General features: G+C 42.3%; 2 protein-coding genes across 4 annotated transcripts; both read left to right on the top strand.

The window, feature by feature from the left end:
* Window positions 1-33: 33 nt before the first annotated feature.
* nsun5 (NOP2/Sun RNA methyltransferase 5) lies at window positions 34-5,073 on the top strand. 2 transcript variants are annotated; one of them, XM_074644760.1, is made up of 7 exons: window positions 35-708; window positions 1,722-2,245; window positions 2,562-2,775; window positions 3,037-3,201; window positions 3,614-3,681; window positions 4,387-4,656; window positions 4,711-5,073. In XM_074644760.1, the coding sequence occupies exons 1-7, from the start codon at window positions 308-310 to the stop codon at window positions 4,992-4,994; spliced, it is 1,926 nt and encodes a 641-aa protein (XP_074500861.1). In that variant the 5' UTR covers window positions 35-307; the 3' UTR covers window positions 4,995-5,073. The 2 variants fall into 2 exon arrangements, with proteins under 2 accessions (XP_074500859.1, XP_074500861.1); XM_074644758.1 differs by having other exon boundaries at window positions 34-708; window positions 3,614-4,656.
* A 157-nt stretch (window positions 5,074-5,230) lies between these two features.
* On the top strand, window positions 5,231-13,789 carry LOC141773084 (uncharacterized). 2 transcript variants are annotated; one of them, XM_074644761.1, is made up of 8 exons: window positions 5,231-5,394; window positions 5,556-5,706; window positions 6,968-7,068; window positions 9,422-9,502; window positions 10,220-10,367; window positions 11,367-11,446; window positions 11,541-11,634; window positions 12,116-13,789. In XM_074644761.1, the coding sequence occupies exons 2-8, from the start codon at window positions 5,595-5,597 to the stop codon at window positions 12,523-12,525; spliced, it is 1,026 nt and encodes a 341-aa protein (XP_074500862.1). In that variant the 5' UTR covers window positions 5,231-5,394; window positions 5,556-5,594; the 3' UTR covers window positions 12,526-13,789. The 2 variants fall into 2 exon arrangements, with proteins under 2 accessions (XP_074500862.1, XP_074500863.1); XM_074644762.1 differs by having other exon boundaries at window positions 5,539-5,706.
* Window positions 13,790-15,914: the final 2,125 nt, after the last annotated feature.

The raw sequence follows: 15,914 nt of genomic DNA, 5'->3' as shown, positions 1-15,914 counted from the left end.
AGAAGAAGAAGACGATCAGTGATTGGCTGGACAGACCTGCTACGTCAGACGTAAACAGCGTGTCAGCTAGTACTTCCGGAGTCATGAACCTTCCTCTGCCATGTGCATGGTGGGAGTGTACTCATTCAGACGCTTTTATTAAACCTACATGAGGAAAGATAAAGCCGGTTGTTGTTGCCGTTCAGAGAAGAGGAAGCTCCGACTGGACCAGGAGTGTTTCAGGCCAGTTGTCAAAAGAAAAACACCCCGGAGTAGTTTATAAACGGAGTGGTCTGGCTAGTTAGCTAGCTAGAGGTTAGCTATCACCATGGCTCTCTACATAAAAGCCGCAGAGATCCTGGAGAAAGCCGAGCTGAAGCAGGGCGCTTTGAAAACTCTGGTTTACGACAGCAAATTTGAGAACATCAAGCAGCTGTTTGCTCTGGTTTGTGAGACCCAGAAGTTCTCCTCCGTCCTCTTGGAGATCATCGAGACCAGCCAGCTGCTCAAGCAGACCAAGCTGGGGCTCCACCTGGCCAAGGTGCTGGTGTACGACGTGCTGCTGGGCCAGGGGCTAAAGTGTGGCGGCTCCTGGAAGGTCATGATGATGAAGCATCGGCCCAGACTGCAGGCGGTGCTGGCCCGCATGAAGGTGAAGCAGAAGGTCAGCAAGAATGAGGACCTGCTCCCAGCCAGCGTCCAGCAGAACATCCAGGACCAGCTGCCCAGGTAAGACAAGACAAGGCCAGGCAAAGCAAGGCCAGGCAAAGCAAGGCAGCTTTATTTGTACATCACATTTCAGCAACAGGGCAATTCAAAGTGCTTTACATAAACATTCAAGAACATTAAGACATAATTACAACAGTTATAAAAACATTAAAGATTAAAAAATAAAAACAAGCTAAAAATAAAAGCTAGGATAGAAGCTAAAATAGTGTATAACACACAAGAGTAAAAGCTCTAGTGCAGTATAAGATCATTCATTTTGAAACAACAGAACAAACATTAACAAACGTCTCCAATAACAACATTCTCGGTACAAAGAAACTTAACAAACCTAATATTAATATAAAATAAGCCAGTTCAGATACAGGAAAACCATATTGTATACCAAAAAATTTATAAATAAGTTAAAAGAATATACTCAAGTAAAAATGAAATAAAATAAAATTTAGAACAATAAAATAAAATCTATTTATATGTACTGTATACATATATACATACATACACGCACACGCAGTACATACAAAAACACATATACATATACATATAATCAATTTTAAAAAATGGTGTACAATTCAGTCATCATCATATTCTAGGACACTACACTTTCTATATGAAGTCAAACGCACTGCGGAAGAAACCCCATAAAGCAAGGCAGCTTTATTTGTATAGCACATTTCAGCAACAGGGCAATTCAAAGTGCTTTACATAAACATTCAAGAACATTGCGACAAAGTGCAAAAGAACATTAAGACATAATTAAAACAGTTATAAAAACATTAAATATTAGAAAATAAAAACAAGCTAAAAATAAAAGCTAGAATAGAATATAACACAAGAGTAAAAGCTCTAGTGCAGTATCAGATCATTATCTGGTTTAATAAAAGGCAGCAGCAAACAGGAAAGTTTGAAGCTTTGATTTAAAAGAACTCAGAGTTGGAGCTGGTCCTGCAGGTTTCTGCAGAGCTTGTTCCAAATATTTGGTGCATAAAAACTGAACGCTGCTTCTGCATGTTTAGGTATGTGCGTGTGAACACCCTGAAGATCAGCGTGGAGGATACCGTAGACTATCTGAAGAGGGATGGCTTCTCCTACCTGGGACAGGCCTCCAGCCTGGAGGACTTAGCCGTGAGAAAGAAACACTTTGTGATGGACATGCATCTGCCAGAGCTGCTGGTCTTCCATCCAAAGACTGACTTCCATGACCATTTCCTGTACAAGAACGGCCACATCATTCTGCAGGACAAAGCCAGCTGCCTCCCCGCCTACCTCCTCAACCCCCCACCTGGCAGCCATCTCATCGATGCCTGCGCAGCCCCCGGCAACAAAACCAGCCACCTGGCAGCCATCGTGCAGAACAAGGGCAAACTGTTTGCCTTTGATTTGGATGCCAAGCGTCTGGCCACCATGTCGACTCTCCTGCTGCGAGCCGGGGTCACCTGTCAGCTGCTGGCCAACCAGGACTTCCTGAAGGTGGAACCTGACAGCCCGCAGTTTAAAGATGTTGAGTACATCCTGCTGGATCCATCCTGCAGCGGATCAGGTAGAGTAATCAGTTATTCCTGTGTGTTATCCAGGTTTCTGATCACCTGTCTGCTCTCTTTACAGGTGTTTTGGTCCTTGAACATCCCAGTGAGCCTATGAATAATGTGACTATATATTTCAGAGTCACAAATTCACTCTTTCTTTCTGAATATCCCCCGTATTAATGCTCCTCACTCACGACTTGAATATAATGTAGGATTTGTCTGCATTTCTTTAACCAGTATGTAGTTGCCATGCAATACCAGTGTGCTTGTAAACAAACAAATAAGATTTAGATTAAAATATAATTTCTCTGATCTGTGTGTGGGGTTCAGGTATGGTGTGTCTCCGGGACGATGCGTCCTCTGCTGAGGACCAGGAGAAGGTTGAGGCTCGTCTGGCCTCCTTGGCCTCCTTTCAGCTGCGCTGCCTGAACCACAGCCTCAAGTTCCCTCGCCTGAAGCGCCTGGTCTACTCCACCTGCTCCGTCCACAGCCAGGAGAACGAGGAGGTGGTAACGGCCTGTCTGCAGCAGAACCCCGGCTTCAGGTACCCACAGTCCACTTTCACTAACTCTAAACAAACCTGGTGATGGTTTTGTACCTGCAAATATTTGAGCATGTGCTTTTCACAGTATTGTCTGGGTCCTGTAATGTGGAGCATTGGCATCCTTCCCTTGAGTCCACCATAAATATAATTGTGAGTGAAACTGGGTCTATTTTTCAACGTGGAAGAAGCCATCAGTTCCTGACTTCAGGAATCAATTTCGGTGGAACTGTTCCCTGAACGTGTTTGTGTTTCTTCCTCCAGGTTGGTTAATCTGATGTCTCAGTGGCCTGAACGAGGCCTGGAGCCGCTCACTCAGTGTCTGCGTGCCAGCACCACCAAGACACGCACGCACGGCTTCTTCGTGGCTCTGCTGGAGAAATACAGTGAGGCTGCGAATAAGAAGCAGGAGCCAGTGGTTCAGATAAGGTAAATACTGGGAAGTCATGTAAAGTTATTTATTTATTTATTTCAGCCTGCAGGCTGATTTTACTTTACCCAGACTTTGATTATAATGCTGTTTTAATGCTTGCAATTTGTAAAATGGAAATTGGAAATGATCTAGACTACATATTTTGTGCATTAATTCACATTCAACTTTAATTTTGTTAAAAATATTGAGCTTGAAATGGAATTTGACAGGTCTGCAGTGTATTTATCTGAAATCTATGATGATTAAATCAAATTAGATTCCTAATAGTTATTCATTAATGGCTTTAGTCACATGAGTTTTTACTAACAATTTTCTTCATGACCACAAACTAAAGTTTTTAATACAGTTGAGCAACCATTTCATTCTGAAATTAGAGGAGGTTGACTTTAGCTGTCTACTCTTTCACAGCGAGCCGGAGGTGATGCCACTCAGCCCGTCCACCTGCCAGAAGAGACCTGCTGCTTCAGAAGAAGAGCCTAAAGCTTCAGAAGAAGTAGCTGAAGCTTCAGAGATGGAGGACAACCCAACACCTGCAGCAGGACAGGCTGAGGGGACACCTGCAGCAGAACAGGCTGAGGGGACACCTGCAGCAGAACAGGCTGAGGGGACACCTGCAGCAGAACAGGCTGAGGGGACACCTGCAGCAGAACAGGCCGACGGGACACCTGCAGCAGGACAGGCCGACGGGACACCTGCAGCAGGACAGGCTGAGGGGACACCTGCAGCAGAACAGGCTGAGGGGACACCTGCAGCAGAACAGGCCGAGGGGACACCTGCAGCAGGACAGGCCGACGGGACACCTGCAGCAGGACAGGCCGACGGGACACCTGCAGCAGGACAGGCCGACGGGACACCTGCAGCAGGACAGGCCGACGGGACACCTGCAGCAGGACAGGCTGTGGGCACACCTGGCAAGAAGAAGAGGAAGAGGAAGAAGAAGAAGAAGCAGCCGGAGGCCATGCCACTCCGCCCGACCATCTGCCAGAAGAGACCTGCAGCTTCAGGAGAAGAGTCTGAAGCTTCAGAGACGGAGGACAACCCTACACCTGCAGCAGGACAGGCCGACGGCACACCTGTAGCAGGACAGGCTGGTGGTACACCTGGCAAGAAGAAGAGGAAGAGGAGGAAGAAGAATAAGCCGGAGGGAACACCACTCAGCCCGTCCACCTGCCAGAAGGGACCTGCAGCTTCAAAGACAGAGGTCAACCCGACACCTGCAGCAGGACAGGCTGACGGGACACCTGCAGCAGGACAGGCTGACGGGACACCTGCAGCAGGACAGGCTGGTGGCACACCTGGCAAGAAGAAGAAGAAGAGGAAGAAGAAGAAGAAGAAGAAGCCGCAGGCGACACCTCTCTGCCCATCCACCTGCCAGATGACACCTCTGAAGTCTGAAGCTTCAGAGACGCAGGACAACCCGATACCTGCAGCAGGACAGGCTGACGGCGCACCTGCAGCAGGACAGGCTGACGGCGCACCTGCAGCAGGACAGGCTGACGGCGCACCTGCAGCAGGACAGGCTGACGGTACACCTGGCAAGAAGAAGAGGAAGAAGAAGAAGAAGAAGAAGAAGCCAGAGGCGACGCCACTCAGCCCGTCCACCGGCCTGAAGAGACCTGCAGCTCCAGAAGAAGAGGCTGGAGCTTCAGAGACGGAGGACAACCCGACACCTGCAACAGGACAAGCTGACGGCCCACCTGCTAAGAAGAAGAAGAGGAAGAAGAGGAAGAAGAAGACAGCAACAGCGACGCCAACAGCGACGCCAACAGCAACAATAACAGCGGAGTGATGAGAAATTTTAAATGTGACTGCTATGACATGTTGTCTTTATGTAAGGGTCTCTCAAGTAAAGATAATTTTTTACTGTATCACGTCTCTGTGTTTTATTATTGCTAGATGTCCTGCAAAGAGTTTTTTCATTCAGAAACAGGTCCAGGTGTTTAACCTGAGAAGTGACAGTTTGCATCCAGTAGATGGCAGCAAACCAGCAGCCAACATGCTGAAGAAGAAGAAGAAGAAGTATATTTCCGGGTAAACAGAGTCAGCTATTGGTTGAAACCTGGTTAATGAACTCGTGGCTTCTATAACTCACTTATGCAAAATGTTTTTGTAGCTGATCGACGTTGTAGTGGACCTGTAGCTTATTTGTTCCTGCCGGTGGTTTGGAGACGTCTTCTAGGAAACCTAAAGTAAGTATAGCTGATTTAATATCCTGCAGCATTAAAGGGGTTAATGGATGACTGACAAGCCTCTGCTGTGATCCGACAAGAAAAACACCTTAAAAACTCTCGTTATCTTTTATCTATCGTGGAAGAAACACATTTATTGTGCAGCTGTGTTCCAACTACAGGCCGCTTCTAGCAGCTTGTTCCCCGCCTCAGACAGCAGGATGTCGGCGGTGCCCAGAGTCAGACTGTCTGGAGGTCTGGAGGTCTGCAGGGTGCTGAACGGGATGTGGCAGGTGTCCGGGGCTCATGGAGCCGTGGATAACGACAAAGCAGGTAAACATTATTATAATGTGGAAATATACAGTGGTGGTGTCGATCTGTACATTGATGGGTGTGAAGTATCTCCTTTTCATTAAAAAAGCTTCAGATGGAGGTGGATGTGTTACCTGGGCTTCATGGATCATCATTGAACCCTCTTTATGAGTCATGTTGTGGTTGCATATTGATCAGGACTCTCTGTGCAGTTCCTCCCCATAACAACACTCAACCTGTCCTCCTAGTTGGACTGTAATGCTGTAACTGGTTCAACTTGAGCCTTCTCTGTTCCAAGGCCAAGGTGAAGGATTTCTGTCAGAGGGACCACAGCAGTAGTGCAAGATGCAGTAGTGCAAGATGCAGTACAGTAGTGCAAGATGCATTAGTGCAAGATGCATTAGTGCAAGATGCAGTACAGTAGTGCAAGATGCAGTATTGTAAGTTGCAGTAGTGCAAGATGCAGTAGTGCACAAGATGCAGTAGTGCCAGTTGCAGTAGTGCAAGATGCAGTAGTGCCAGTTGCAGTAGTGCAAGATGCAGTAGTGCCAGTTGCAGTAGTGCAAGATGCAGTAGTGCAAGTTGCAGTAGTGCAAGTTACAGTAGTGCCAGAAGCAGTAGTGCAAGATGCAGTAGTGCCAGTTGCAGTAGTGCAAGATGCAGTAGTGCAAGTTGCAGTAGTGCCAGAAGCAGTAGTGCCAGAAGCAGTAGTGCCAGTTGCAGTAGTGCAAGATGCAGTGCCATAAGTTACAGTAAGAAGAGAGGAGGGGAGTAATTTGTGTAGAGGACATTGGAAAACAGGTTTTGTAAATGGTTAGTTGAGATTCACATAATGATTAAATGATGTTTTCCATTCCAGTGTATACAATATTTCTTAATTTTGCTTTCCCATTTGATTATCAGAGGTGTAATATTACAAAAGCAACAAGTATTGCGTCAGCCTGGCTTTTCTGCAATGCATTTGAGGTTTGACTTCATATGTTGTGGTCATAAAACTAAATTTATGCAGGACATGCACTCTCACAAGCACACACTCAAATGGTCGCTGATTTACTCACTGTGATCAGTGCAACCTCAGCTTTCAGAACTTGTTGGTGACTTCAAAAGTAGATTCAAACAGACACTATTAGTATAAATAATTTGCACATGTTAGTGCAGCATTGTGATTTTATCAACTACTCTAACTACCTGTTCTATAGCCTAACTGTGCTGGTTAATATAATAATAATAATACATTTAATCTATTAATGAATCTATTAATGTGTCCCTCTTGTCTCTCCAGTTCAGGCCATGCAGGCCTACGTAGACGCTGGTCTGACCACATTTGATATGGCAGATATCTACGGGCCTGCAGAGGAAATATTTGGACAGTTCAACAGCCAGGTACACACACACACACACACACACAATAACACACACACGCACACACACATCATCTTGGGCTTTGGGAAACGCTGATCAACATTTTTCACCATTTTCTGACATTTAATAGACCAAACAACTAATCAATTAATCAAGAAAATAGTCGACGGATTAATTGACAATGAAAATAATCGTTAGTTGCAGCCCTGGTTCTAAAGTTTAGTGAAACACACAGGAGTATATACATGACAAACTGGTTACATGGAAGCATAGATAAGAAAGGGGCACCAGAAAGGGGCACCAGAGAAAAGAGAATAGTGCAGCTGTCTCATACAGATAAGGTGAGTCTGGGAGTGAAACCGGTGCTACAAACCAAAAGCACAAAGTCAGAGTCAGGAGTGTAACAGATGATTCACAACAACGTTATTATAAAGGCGCGATAATGTGGCAAGGATGAGAATAATAATGCAATAATAATCAGATGTGCATTGAATCATGTCATTCAGTTTGTTAGTGAGGATTTCAAAGTAAACCTCATTGTTTTGATGAATTAACTCCAGTTTTTGTCCCATTTAATAAATAATAACTGGTAGAAAGTGTACTTGATGTTGATATCATGCTACACAAAAAAGGTCCCTGTCAAGAATTGTACCATATCTGATTTTAAAATGTGGGATTACTCCTATACTCCATGGGTTGAAAAAAGAATCCCTCTAAAACCTAATAGATAAATTCATATGTATGTTGAAGTGTAACTGGTTATCTGTGCTAATCTGTGAACAGAGTTTGCATAACATGATGCTGGAGATGGTTATGGAGACTGTTGTTTGTAAAGTTTAATTGATACCTGGAATTATCTGTAGAGAAAACAGTGGCTCTTTTTGCCTGTTTTAGCCGCATAAAACACAAGAGGGAGCTGATGTACTGTTGTAGATTGAAGTTAGTGTGTGAGTGTGTGACATTTACAGGAAAAAGATATGGGACGATATGATTCGTCACGATTATCCTGGCCAAAATAATTGCGATTCAGGTTATTCTCCCAATAATCATCAAAATATGCTTAAAACTCTTAAAATGGCACAAAAACATACTGGAATCACTTTAACTTACATTTTATTAAGAAAAAATATCTGTATTACATCACAGGTACAGTAGGACACAAATCTCTTTTTAGTAAACATACTTTTTTAGTGAAAATCAATCTATACATAATCATCTAATCATAAATCATAAGGTACCCCTGCATAAATACAGGATAAATAAATGAAAAAAATAGCAACAATGTGCGAGTCTGTTCTTTCTTATACGACTGTATTTTTTAGGTCAGGCTCTATTTTTCACTTCTCTACATGATGGCGAGTTAAACAGCTTTTTCAAATCACTCGTGAGGATATTCCCGATTATTCTGATAATGAAAATTCACCACACAGTTATTTTGAGTTTTTTTTTTATCGTGATTCGGGATAAAATCCTTTATCATCCCATCGCTAACGGAGAACAGGAGACTGATTCAAAGAGAAATCAGGCTGCTTGTGGAAAAAAACTATTTTGCGTGCAACAGCATTCCCAGGAATATCTTTGTGAATAAAGCTGAAGTAAAAATGGCAAAAACCTTCACATTTTCCATTATTGAGCTACAATAGTGACGTAAACTGACAGCATTCAGAAGAAACTGTATTATTGCACACAGTTTTATTACAGTAAGTGGGATGGACACCGTTGCCGCTCACACTGTATGTCTCCCTAAAAGCTCAGTCGTGCCTGGTTATTGATTTGTCCATCCAGCTGTTGGTGTTGGTGTTCTCCACAGAGCTGCAGATACTCAACACTCTCACACCGCACACACACACACACACACACACACACACGCGCATACACACCGCACATATACATGAGCTTTCACCGGAGCATGAGAAGGAGCTTTCTCTGCCTTTCTCTGCGTGCCCACACACACACAGACACACATGGACACACAGATCAGAGTTCTTGTGGCTGATGTGCTGTGACAGTCTAATGGTATCGACCGCCATCTCAGCCGCTCACCTGGAATAATGTGCAGAGAGATGGAGAGCTCTTCTCTCCTCCAACCAGCTTTTCTCTGTCTCACATTTTACCTCATTACACATCATGCTTTCCAGGTTCTATGTCACTTTTACAATTAACTAATCAACTAATACTTCTTAACTCCTGCATCCTTTTAAATACGTTTGCTTTACAGTATTTTTAGCAGTACAAAAAAGTCAAAAACTATTGTACAGTATTTAATAATTTGCAAGATCTTTAGCATAGATTATAATATATGAGTGCTAGCTACAGAAACTAAACATACCTCATTCAAATGTTTTTATGACTCTTTGTCTGATCTGTTATTTAGCGCAAATTGTCCGGGAATGACATCCCAGCTCTGCAGAGTCTGACCAAATACGTGCCCAGACCAGGACCGATGGACCGCAAGGTGAGCCGCTGACAAATGTGTCAACACAAGAGTGACGCTCAGTCTGCAGTGTTCTACTGTGACAATAGTTTCATCCACTAGAGAGCAGTGTGTGTCTTTTTATAAAGAACCAGGACACAACCTTTACTGGTCTACTTAAATAATGTAAAGCTGCATAGAAATGATTGACGATGATTGATGATTCCCTCTATATCCTTTGTTTTATGAGGTCTTTACTGTGAAAACAGTTCACATCACTTGTTAAAAGATATTATTTGTGGTTTCATCTTATTTGTACCAGTATGTACAGTATGCTAGTATATCACAGTATATAAAGATAAATGACCCAAGATCATGTTAGTTTTTATGTTTTGATGATTTAGATTGTCAGATTCACATGTACTAGAGCTAGACTGATATATCAGCCAATATTGTCTTATTGCAGATATATTGATATCGGTGTATATATCTGCTGATGTGTAACAAGAAATGTCAGTACACACAGTATAGAAATACCAAACTAGGCCTACTTTGTCAACCAGAGAGCACTGAAAAGTTGATTTGTCACAATTTTATGTGTTTTATTTTAAAAGATTTACTTTATCAGATTTCTAAACTCAACATTGGTTTCATTGTCTGGCGTTGTACGTTTGTGTTGATCAATAAATGTGTTTCATGTCTTTATTCTTACCTGTTGAAAGTAGAATCAGGAGCTGAGTTGTCTCTCTGTGTGTGCAGGTGGTGGAGAAGGCGCTGCGGCGCTCCATGAGCCATATGCAGGTGGACAGTCTGGACTGTGTTCAGTTCCACTGGTGGGACTACAGAGACAAAAGATACCTGGAGGCTCTGGGACACCTGTCCGACCTGCAGCAGGAGGGACTCATACGTACGTATACTGAGGTACACAATACATACTGGAAACATGTACCTATAAACAGAAAAGATCAAATAACCAAAAAATTAGACTCAGACTAATATATTAAGAGGCTGATATCACCTATATATCAGTATTGGTACATACAGTATGTTTGGAAATTGCACTGTATTCCTGTTTTATAGGATGCGTTTTATGTTTGTTTGTTCTCACGTATTTGAAGTTTGATATATTTTGTGCTTTTTATTTCTTTATTGAATTTTAGGTTTTGGGTTTACTGTATAAAATTTGCTCTCTTGTATTTACTTTTGCAGTCAACTTTGTTGATGAAGTTTATTGTTCATCTATGATCAAATTCAGGCGGCAACCTCCGCTTCTGAAAGGTGAAGCCAGTGCTGAAGTGCCTTAAACTTGCATTCTTTCTAATAGCCAGCAGGGGGCGACTCCTCTGGTTGCAAAAAGAAGTCTGATTGTATAGAAGTCTATGAGAAAATGACCCTACTTCTCTCTTGATTTATTACCTCAGTAAACATTGTAAACATGAGTTTATGGTCTCAATTGCTAGTTTCAAGTCTTCTTCAATACAGCATGATGTTCATTTAGTAAATTATGGTCCCATTTAGAGTCAATCAGCAGGGGATGCTTTAGGGCGGGGCTACCTTGTGATGACAGGTCGATACCACGGCGTCCAAAATCATAACCAAATTTAAAGGATCACCCTGCAAAATTTTATTTGATTGTGTTAAAAGTAAATTTGGACTAATATATCCTTATTGGATAATTTTAATGCTTGAATATCAATATGAGCAGCAGACTGAAAATTAAAAGGAATCAGGCTCTAATGCTGATCAAACACAGCTATAAGGATTCACACATATTCTCTGAAGGCAGTGCAGTATGTCTCAAGTGTCAAAAACAGGAAAGTAGATCTGTGTCTTGTTCCTTCCTGTTATCCGTGATCTTTATTTTTCAAGAGAAGACTTCAACGCGTTTCTTCTTCTTCCTCCTCAGGAGAGCTCGCCCTCACTAACTTCGACACACAGAGGATGGAGGAGATCACCAACAGAGGCATCCGCATCTCAAGCAACCAGGTGACACCTCCACCTGCATGTCGGTACACTACTCCATCACACTCTCTCCTTCAGTGCATCTATTAACCGTGTGTTTAATGTGTCCGTCATGCAGGTTCAGTACTCGTTGATTGACCAGCGACCTGCAGCCAAGATGGAGCAGTTCTGTCTGGCTAACAACGTCCAGCTCCTCACGTACGGCACTCTGGGTGAGATGCATCACATTAAAGTTTAAATCCACTCATTATATATTCATGTTTTTTTATCATTTGCATTTACTTAGATGCATGAATATCACTCCAGCAGAGCAATTACAAAAGGTTTACTTTACGTTCAGTGATGTGAGCAGCACATTTACCATCACGCTGTAAAGATGTAAGATGGAGGCTTTCTAAAATGGAGTCTGTCGACGTGACGACACATCCCCTCTCCTCTTCCTTCTCCCTCCATCACCCTTCCTCTCCCTCCGTCTCTGCATCCCATCCTCCTCCTCCTGACCTCAATGGTCTCCATCTTTGCCCTCCCTTTGTGTTTTCTCTCCGCCTTCTCTCACTTCACCCACTTCCTCCTCTACGCCCTTCTCCATCTATTCGCTTCCTCCATCCCTTTATTCCTGCCGCCTCCATCCTGTATTCCTCCTCCCTGACTCTTTTTTTAACTCTTCTCTCCTCCATCACTGTCCTCTCTTAGCTGGCGGTCTACTGTCAGAGCGCTATCTTGGGAAGACGGAGCCTAATACCAGGGCAGAGCTCAACACCGCCTCCCTCTCCAAGTACAAGAACATGATCGACTCGTGGGGTGGCTGGAGCCTTTTCCAGGACCTCCTCGTTGCCTTGGAGACCGCTGCCAGGAGACACGACTGCTCGGTGGCCAGCGTGGCAACACGTTACGTGCTGGATCGCCCCGCGGTGGGTGGGGTCATCGTGGGTTGTCGGCTAGGCGTCGCAGGGGCGGGGCAGCACATCAGTGACAGTCTGCGTAGCTGCAGCCCTGACCTGAAGCTGACGGCGGAAGATCTCGCCGCCATCGAAGCAGTGACAGGACGCAGCAGGGACCTCACTGCGCTCATCGGGGACTGCGGGGATGAGTACAGGAGTTAAAGGGGGATGGGGGAAGCGTAGCTGACTGACTGGGTGTGACAGATGGGGTGAAGAGGAGGAGGAACATCTCACACAGGCGGATGAAAATCAGTTCAATTCTCCATTAAAATGTTTTGCCACATTTGATCCATATTAGTTTTTGCACACAAAGACTGTCAAGTGAAGTGAAACTTTATTTGTATAACAACATTTAAAAACAATCGTAGTTGACCGAAGTGCTGAACAGGAACAAAATACAAATGACTACAAAGCAAACAACAATAAGAAGAAAGGGAAACTTAGAAAGAGCGTTCAGTAGCTAAGTACCTTTTACTTTTTATACAACCTCTGAAGATTATGTGCCTCAAACGAAGTGTAGTTATTTAACCCGCTGAATATTTGATGCGGTAAAACAGATTGAACACTTTTCTCCTACAGTGTGTTCTTGCAGTGCTTAATTACTTTTTAATGTGGGAGAGAAGCTTCTCATTCAGGCTTTAATAGAGTTGCACTGAGATGCACAAACACACAGTAATCAGTGTTTACATTTAAGTGTCTAGTACGTCTTTTAGTTACAGAATTAAGATATTAAGTTCAGTGTCTAAACTATAATTTTAAGCCTATGCCCTGTGATTTAAAGGAGCACTGGCAGCTAGCGTTTAAAATGAGTAACAGCGGTCCAAATTCCAAACTTTGGAGCCGTCGCCTGTCCGCTCCTCAGGTGTGACACATTTTCACAATTTGAGGGTTACCTTCTAGACACGACCGCGTTAGCCTCTGGCCAGCAGTAGTCAGAATCATTTCACCTGCTGTATCTCAAATACTCGCTTCTTTGATAACACAGCTGACCACAGAGAGATGTGCTGAGGCTTTTCAGGTCGGGTAGAGTCTAACGTTAATGTTATCTCTGTTGATCCAGTTGGTTTGCTTCCATGGCTGCAGAAGGCTGTGTGTCTGTATGCCAATTTGTTTCATAGTATGTGGCAACGGGGTGTTGAAATGGGCAGTAGACGAGATCACACAGATCCAAAAAAAGAACTTTCAAAGGAGAACATACTGGATGCAGCATTGTTATCAGAGAAGCCAGTATTTAAATTTTGCATGTAATCTCTGATGACATATCATGGTCATTTTATGACTTACTACAGCAAATATACTACATATTGCTCCTCTAATTCTATATTGTGCACATTATAAGATATGCCGTTGAATGTAATGTTAAAGGTGAATCCAAATCACCCTGAAGGAGTGTGTTGTAAAGGTAAATAAAAGATTTCTCATCACATTTTTTTGTTTTCCTAGTTTTTATGTATGAAAGGATCATTTCAACTAAATCACAGAAACACTTTTTTTCACTGAACTCTTGTGGTTACCAAAGAAAACTACTCTCAGAGAGGTCTTTGGATTATTATCCTGACTGAGCAGGATGTTGTTCCTGGGAAGAGCTGTTGCTGGTGAGTTAATTAATTGTCCAATGCTTTGGAATTGAATTTGATTCTCAATCACCTCTGTATTCTCACTATTGGTTCCAGATGTCTCGGTGGCGGATATACCTCAACTTTTTCTTTTATTCTCAATTTGATGTACTGAACCTTTAAAATCATATGAGACAATGTGCTGTACATTAATATTCCTTTGTGTCTGAGAAACTGGCCATGAGGTAGAATGCTAGCGTGTGTCTATCGGGGGCGGGGGCTCAGTGAAGTGGAAGGACCCGGTAGCACTGAAGAAAGCGTAAGTGTACACACACAGACACACAGACACACAGATGCTACAGAAATGTTAGGCTCCCATCGTATAAAATTCCCTTTTAGAATAGAAGCATGTGCTGCATGTTGCATGAATGGTTTTGGGATTGTGTGTTATTGTGGTTTCAATGGGGGAGTGCATAATTAGTGTGTGTTACGTACAGGCTGTATGTAATTAATTCAAGTGCTTGAAGCGTGTTTTAATGTATAGCTTTTTGTTTTGCATGTACAGTATGTGCGTTTGGAAGGTGCTGATGTAGCAGCAATTATGTTTGACAGGAGGCGTGTGAGCCACTCCACATGTCTTCGTATGTGCTATATTGTGTGTCTGTTTGTCTGTGCATTAGCGGAGAAGAATCCATACGACAGATCTACAGACAGATGCTTAGACGGCCGTCAGGACAGAAACGCCCAGCCTGTCTGCACTCCCAGCATCTATAGTGAGTGAACAGTCATCTGTCAGCCCACTTTACTTTTCTCCCTCACACACACACTCACAGCTGACACACACTGTTCACCTCAAAGACCAGACGGACTCCTGCTGGGCTATAGGAGTGAGGTCAAAGGTCATCCCAGATATCACATCCAATCTACTGTGGTCCTTCTCACCAGCTGGAGTTCAGTCAGCACTGTGCACAAAGGACTGTGAAGGAAAACACTAAGTTACAAGGACAAAGAGGATCTTATTGTAATTCTGCATATGGCTGCTCCACCTTAAATCTACATGAATTTAGTAACAACTGCTTACCTTTGAGTGGAGCTTGGGTTCAGACAGAGCAGACAAAGTTCTAGCACAGTATCCCATAAAAAAATCTTTAAAAAGTCATAGTATAGTTATAGTATGTCATAAAAATGCCATACAAATAAAACAGTCATAGTATAGTCTGTCATAAAAATGTCAAAAAAAAGTCATAGGATAGTATGCCATGAAAATGTCACGAAAATATCATTGAAAAGTCGTTGTATAGTATGTCATAAAAATGTCAGAAATTCATAGAGTATGCCAAAAAATAAAATAGAATATAATTAAAAAGTCATAGTATAATATGTCATAAAATTATCTTGAAAAATGCCATAGTAAATGTCTTAAAATTCATAGTATAGTATGTCATAAAAATATCATAGAAGAAGTCATAGTATAGTATGCCATGAAATTGTCAAATCTATCATGAAAAATGACTCTGTATAATATGTCATAAAAAAGTAATAGTATGTCATTAAAATTTCAGAAAAGTCATAGTATGGTATGTCATAAAATTTCAGAAAAATATTATGAAAAATGACATGGTATAATATGTCATAAAAAGATAATAGTGTAGTATACCATAAGCAAATGTCAAAAACTCATTAAAAAGTAATGGTATATCATTAAAAAATCAATCTACTATGCCATAACATATCATGAAAAATTCATAGTATAGTATGTAAAAATATATAAATGTCATCGTACAGTATGCCCCCCAAAATTGCCATTAAACATCATAAAGACATAGTATAGTATCAATAAAATATCTTATAAAACCCATTGTATGGGTACAAACCATAGTATAGTATGTTGAACGTTTTCATGAAAAAAGTCAGTATAGTATGTCAAAAAAAAGTCATGCTATAGTTTGCCAAAAAATGTCATGAAATTAGTCATAGTATAGAATGTTAAACATT

The sequence above is a fragment of the Sebastes fasciatus genome, chromosome 8 (assembly GCF_043250625.1).
Source record: "Sebastes fasciatus isolate fSebFas1 chromosome 8, fSebFas1.pri, whole genome shotgun sequence".
NCBI lineage: Eukaryota > Metazoa > Chordata > Actinopteri > Perciformes > Sebastidae > Sebastes > Sebastes fasciatus.
This window is presented reverse-complemented; position numbering and strand designations above follow the sequence as displayed.

Coding starts and splice junctions, on each gene's coding strand:
- nsun5 (XM_074644758.1), top strand. CDS start 308: ATGGCTCTCTACATAAAAGCCGCAGAGATCCTGGAGAAAGCCGAGCTG. Junction 2,246..2,561: donor TCCATCCTGCAGCGGATCAG/GTAGAGTAATCA, acceptor TGTGGGGTTCAG/GTATGGTGTGTCTCCGGGAC. Junction 3,202..3,613: donor GAGCCAGTGGTTCAGATAAG/GTAAATACTGGG, acceptor ACTCTTTCACAG/CGAGCCGGAGGTGATGCCAC.
- LOC141773084 (XM_074644761.1), top strand. CDS start 5,595: ATGTCGGCGGTGCCCAGAGTCAGACTGTCTGGAGGTCTGGAGGTCTGC. Junction 11,447..11,540: donor TCCGCATCTCAAGCAACCAG/GTGACACCTCCA, acceptor TCCGTCATGCAG/GTTCAGTACTCGTTGATTGA. Junction 11,635..12,115: donor CCTCACGTACGGCACTCTGG/GTGAGATGCATC, acceptor GTCCTCTCTTAG/CTGGCGGTCTACTGTCAGAG.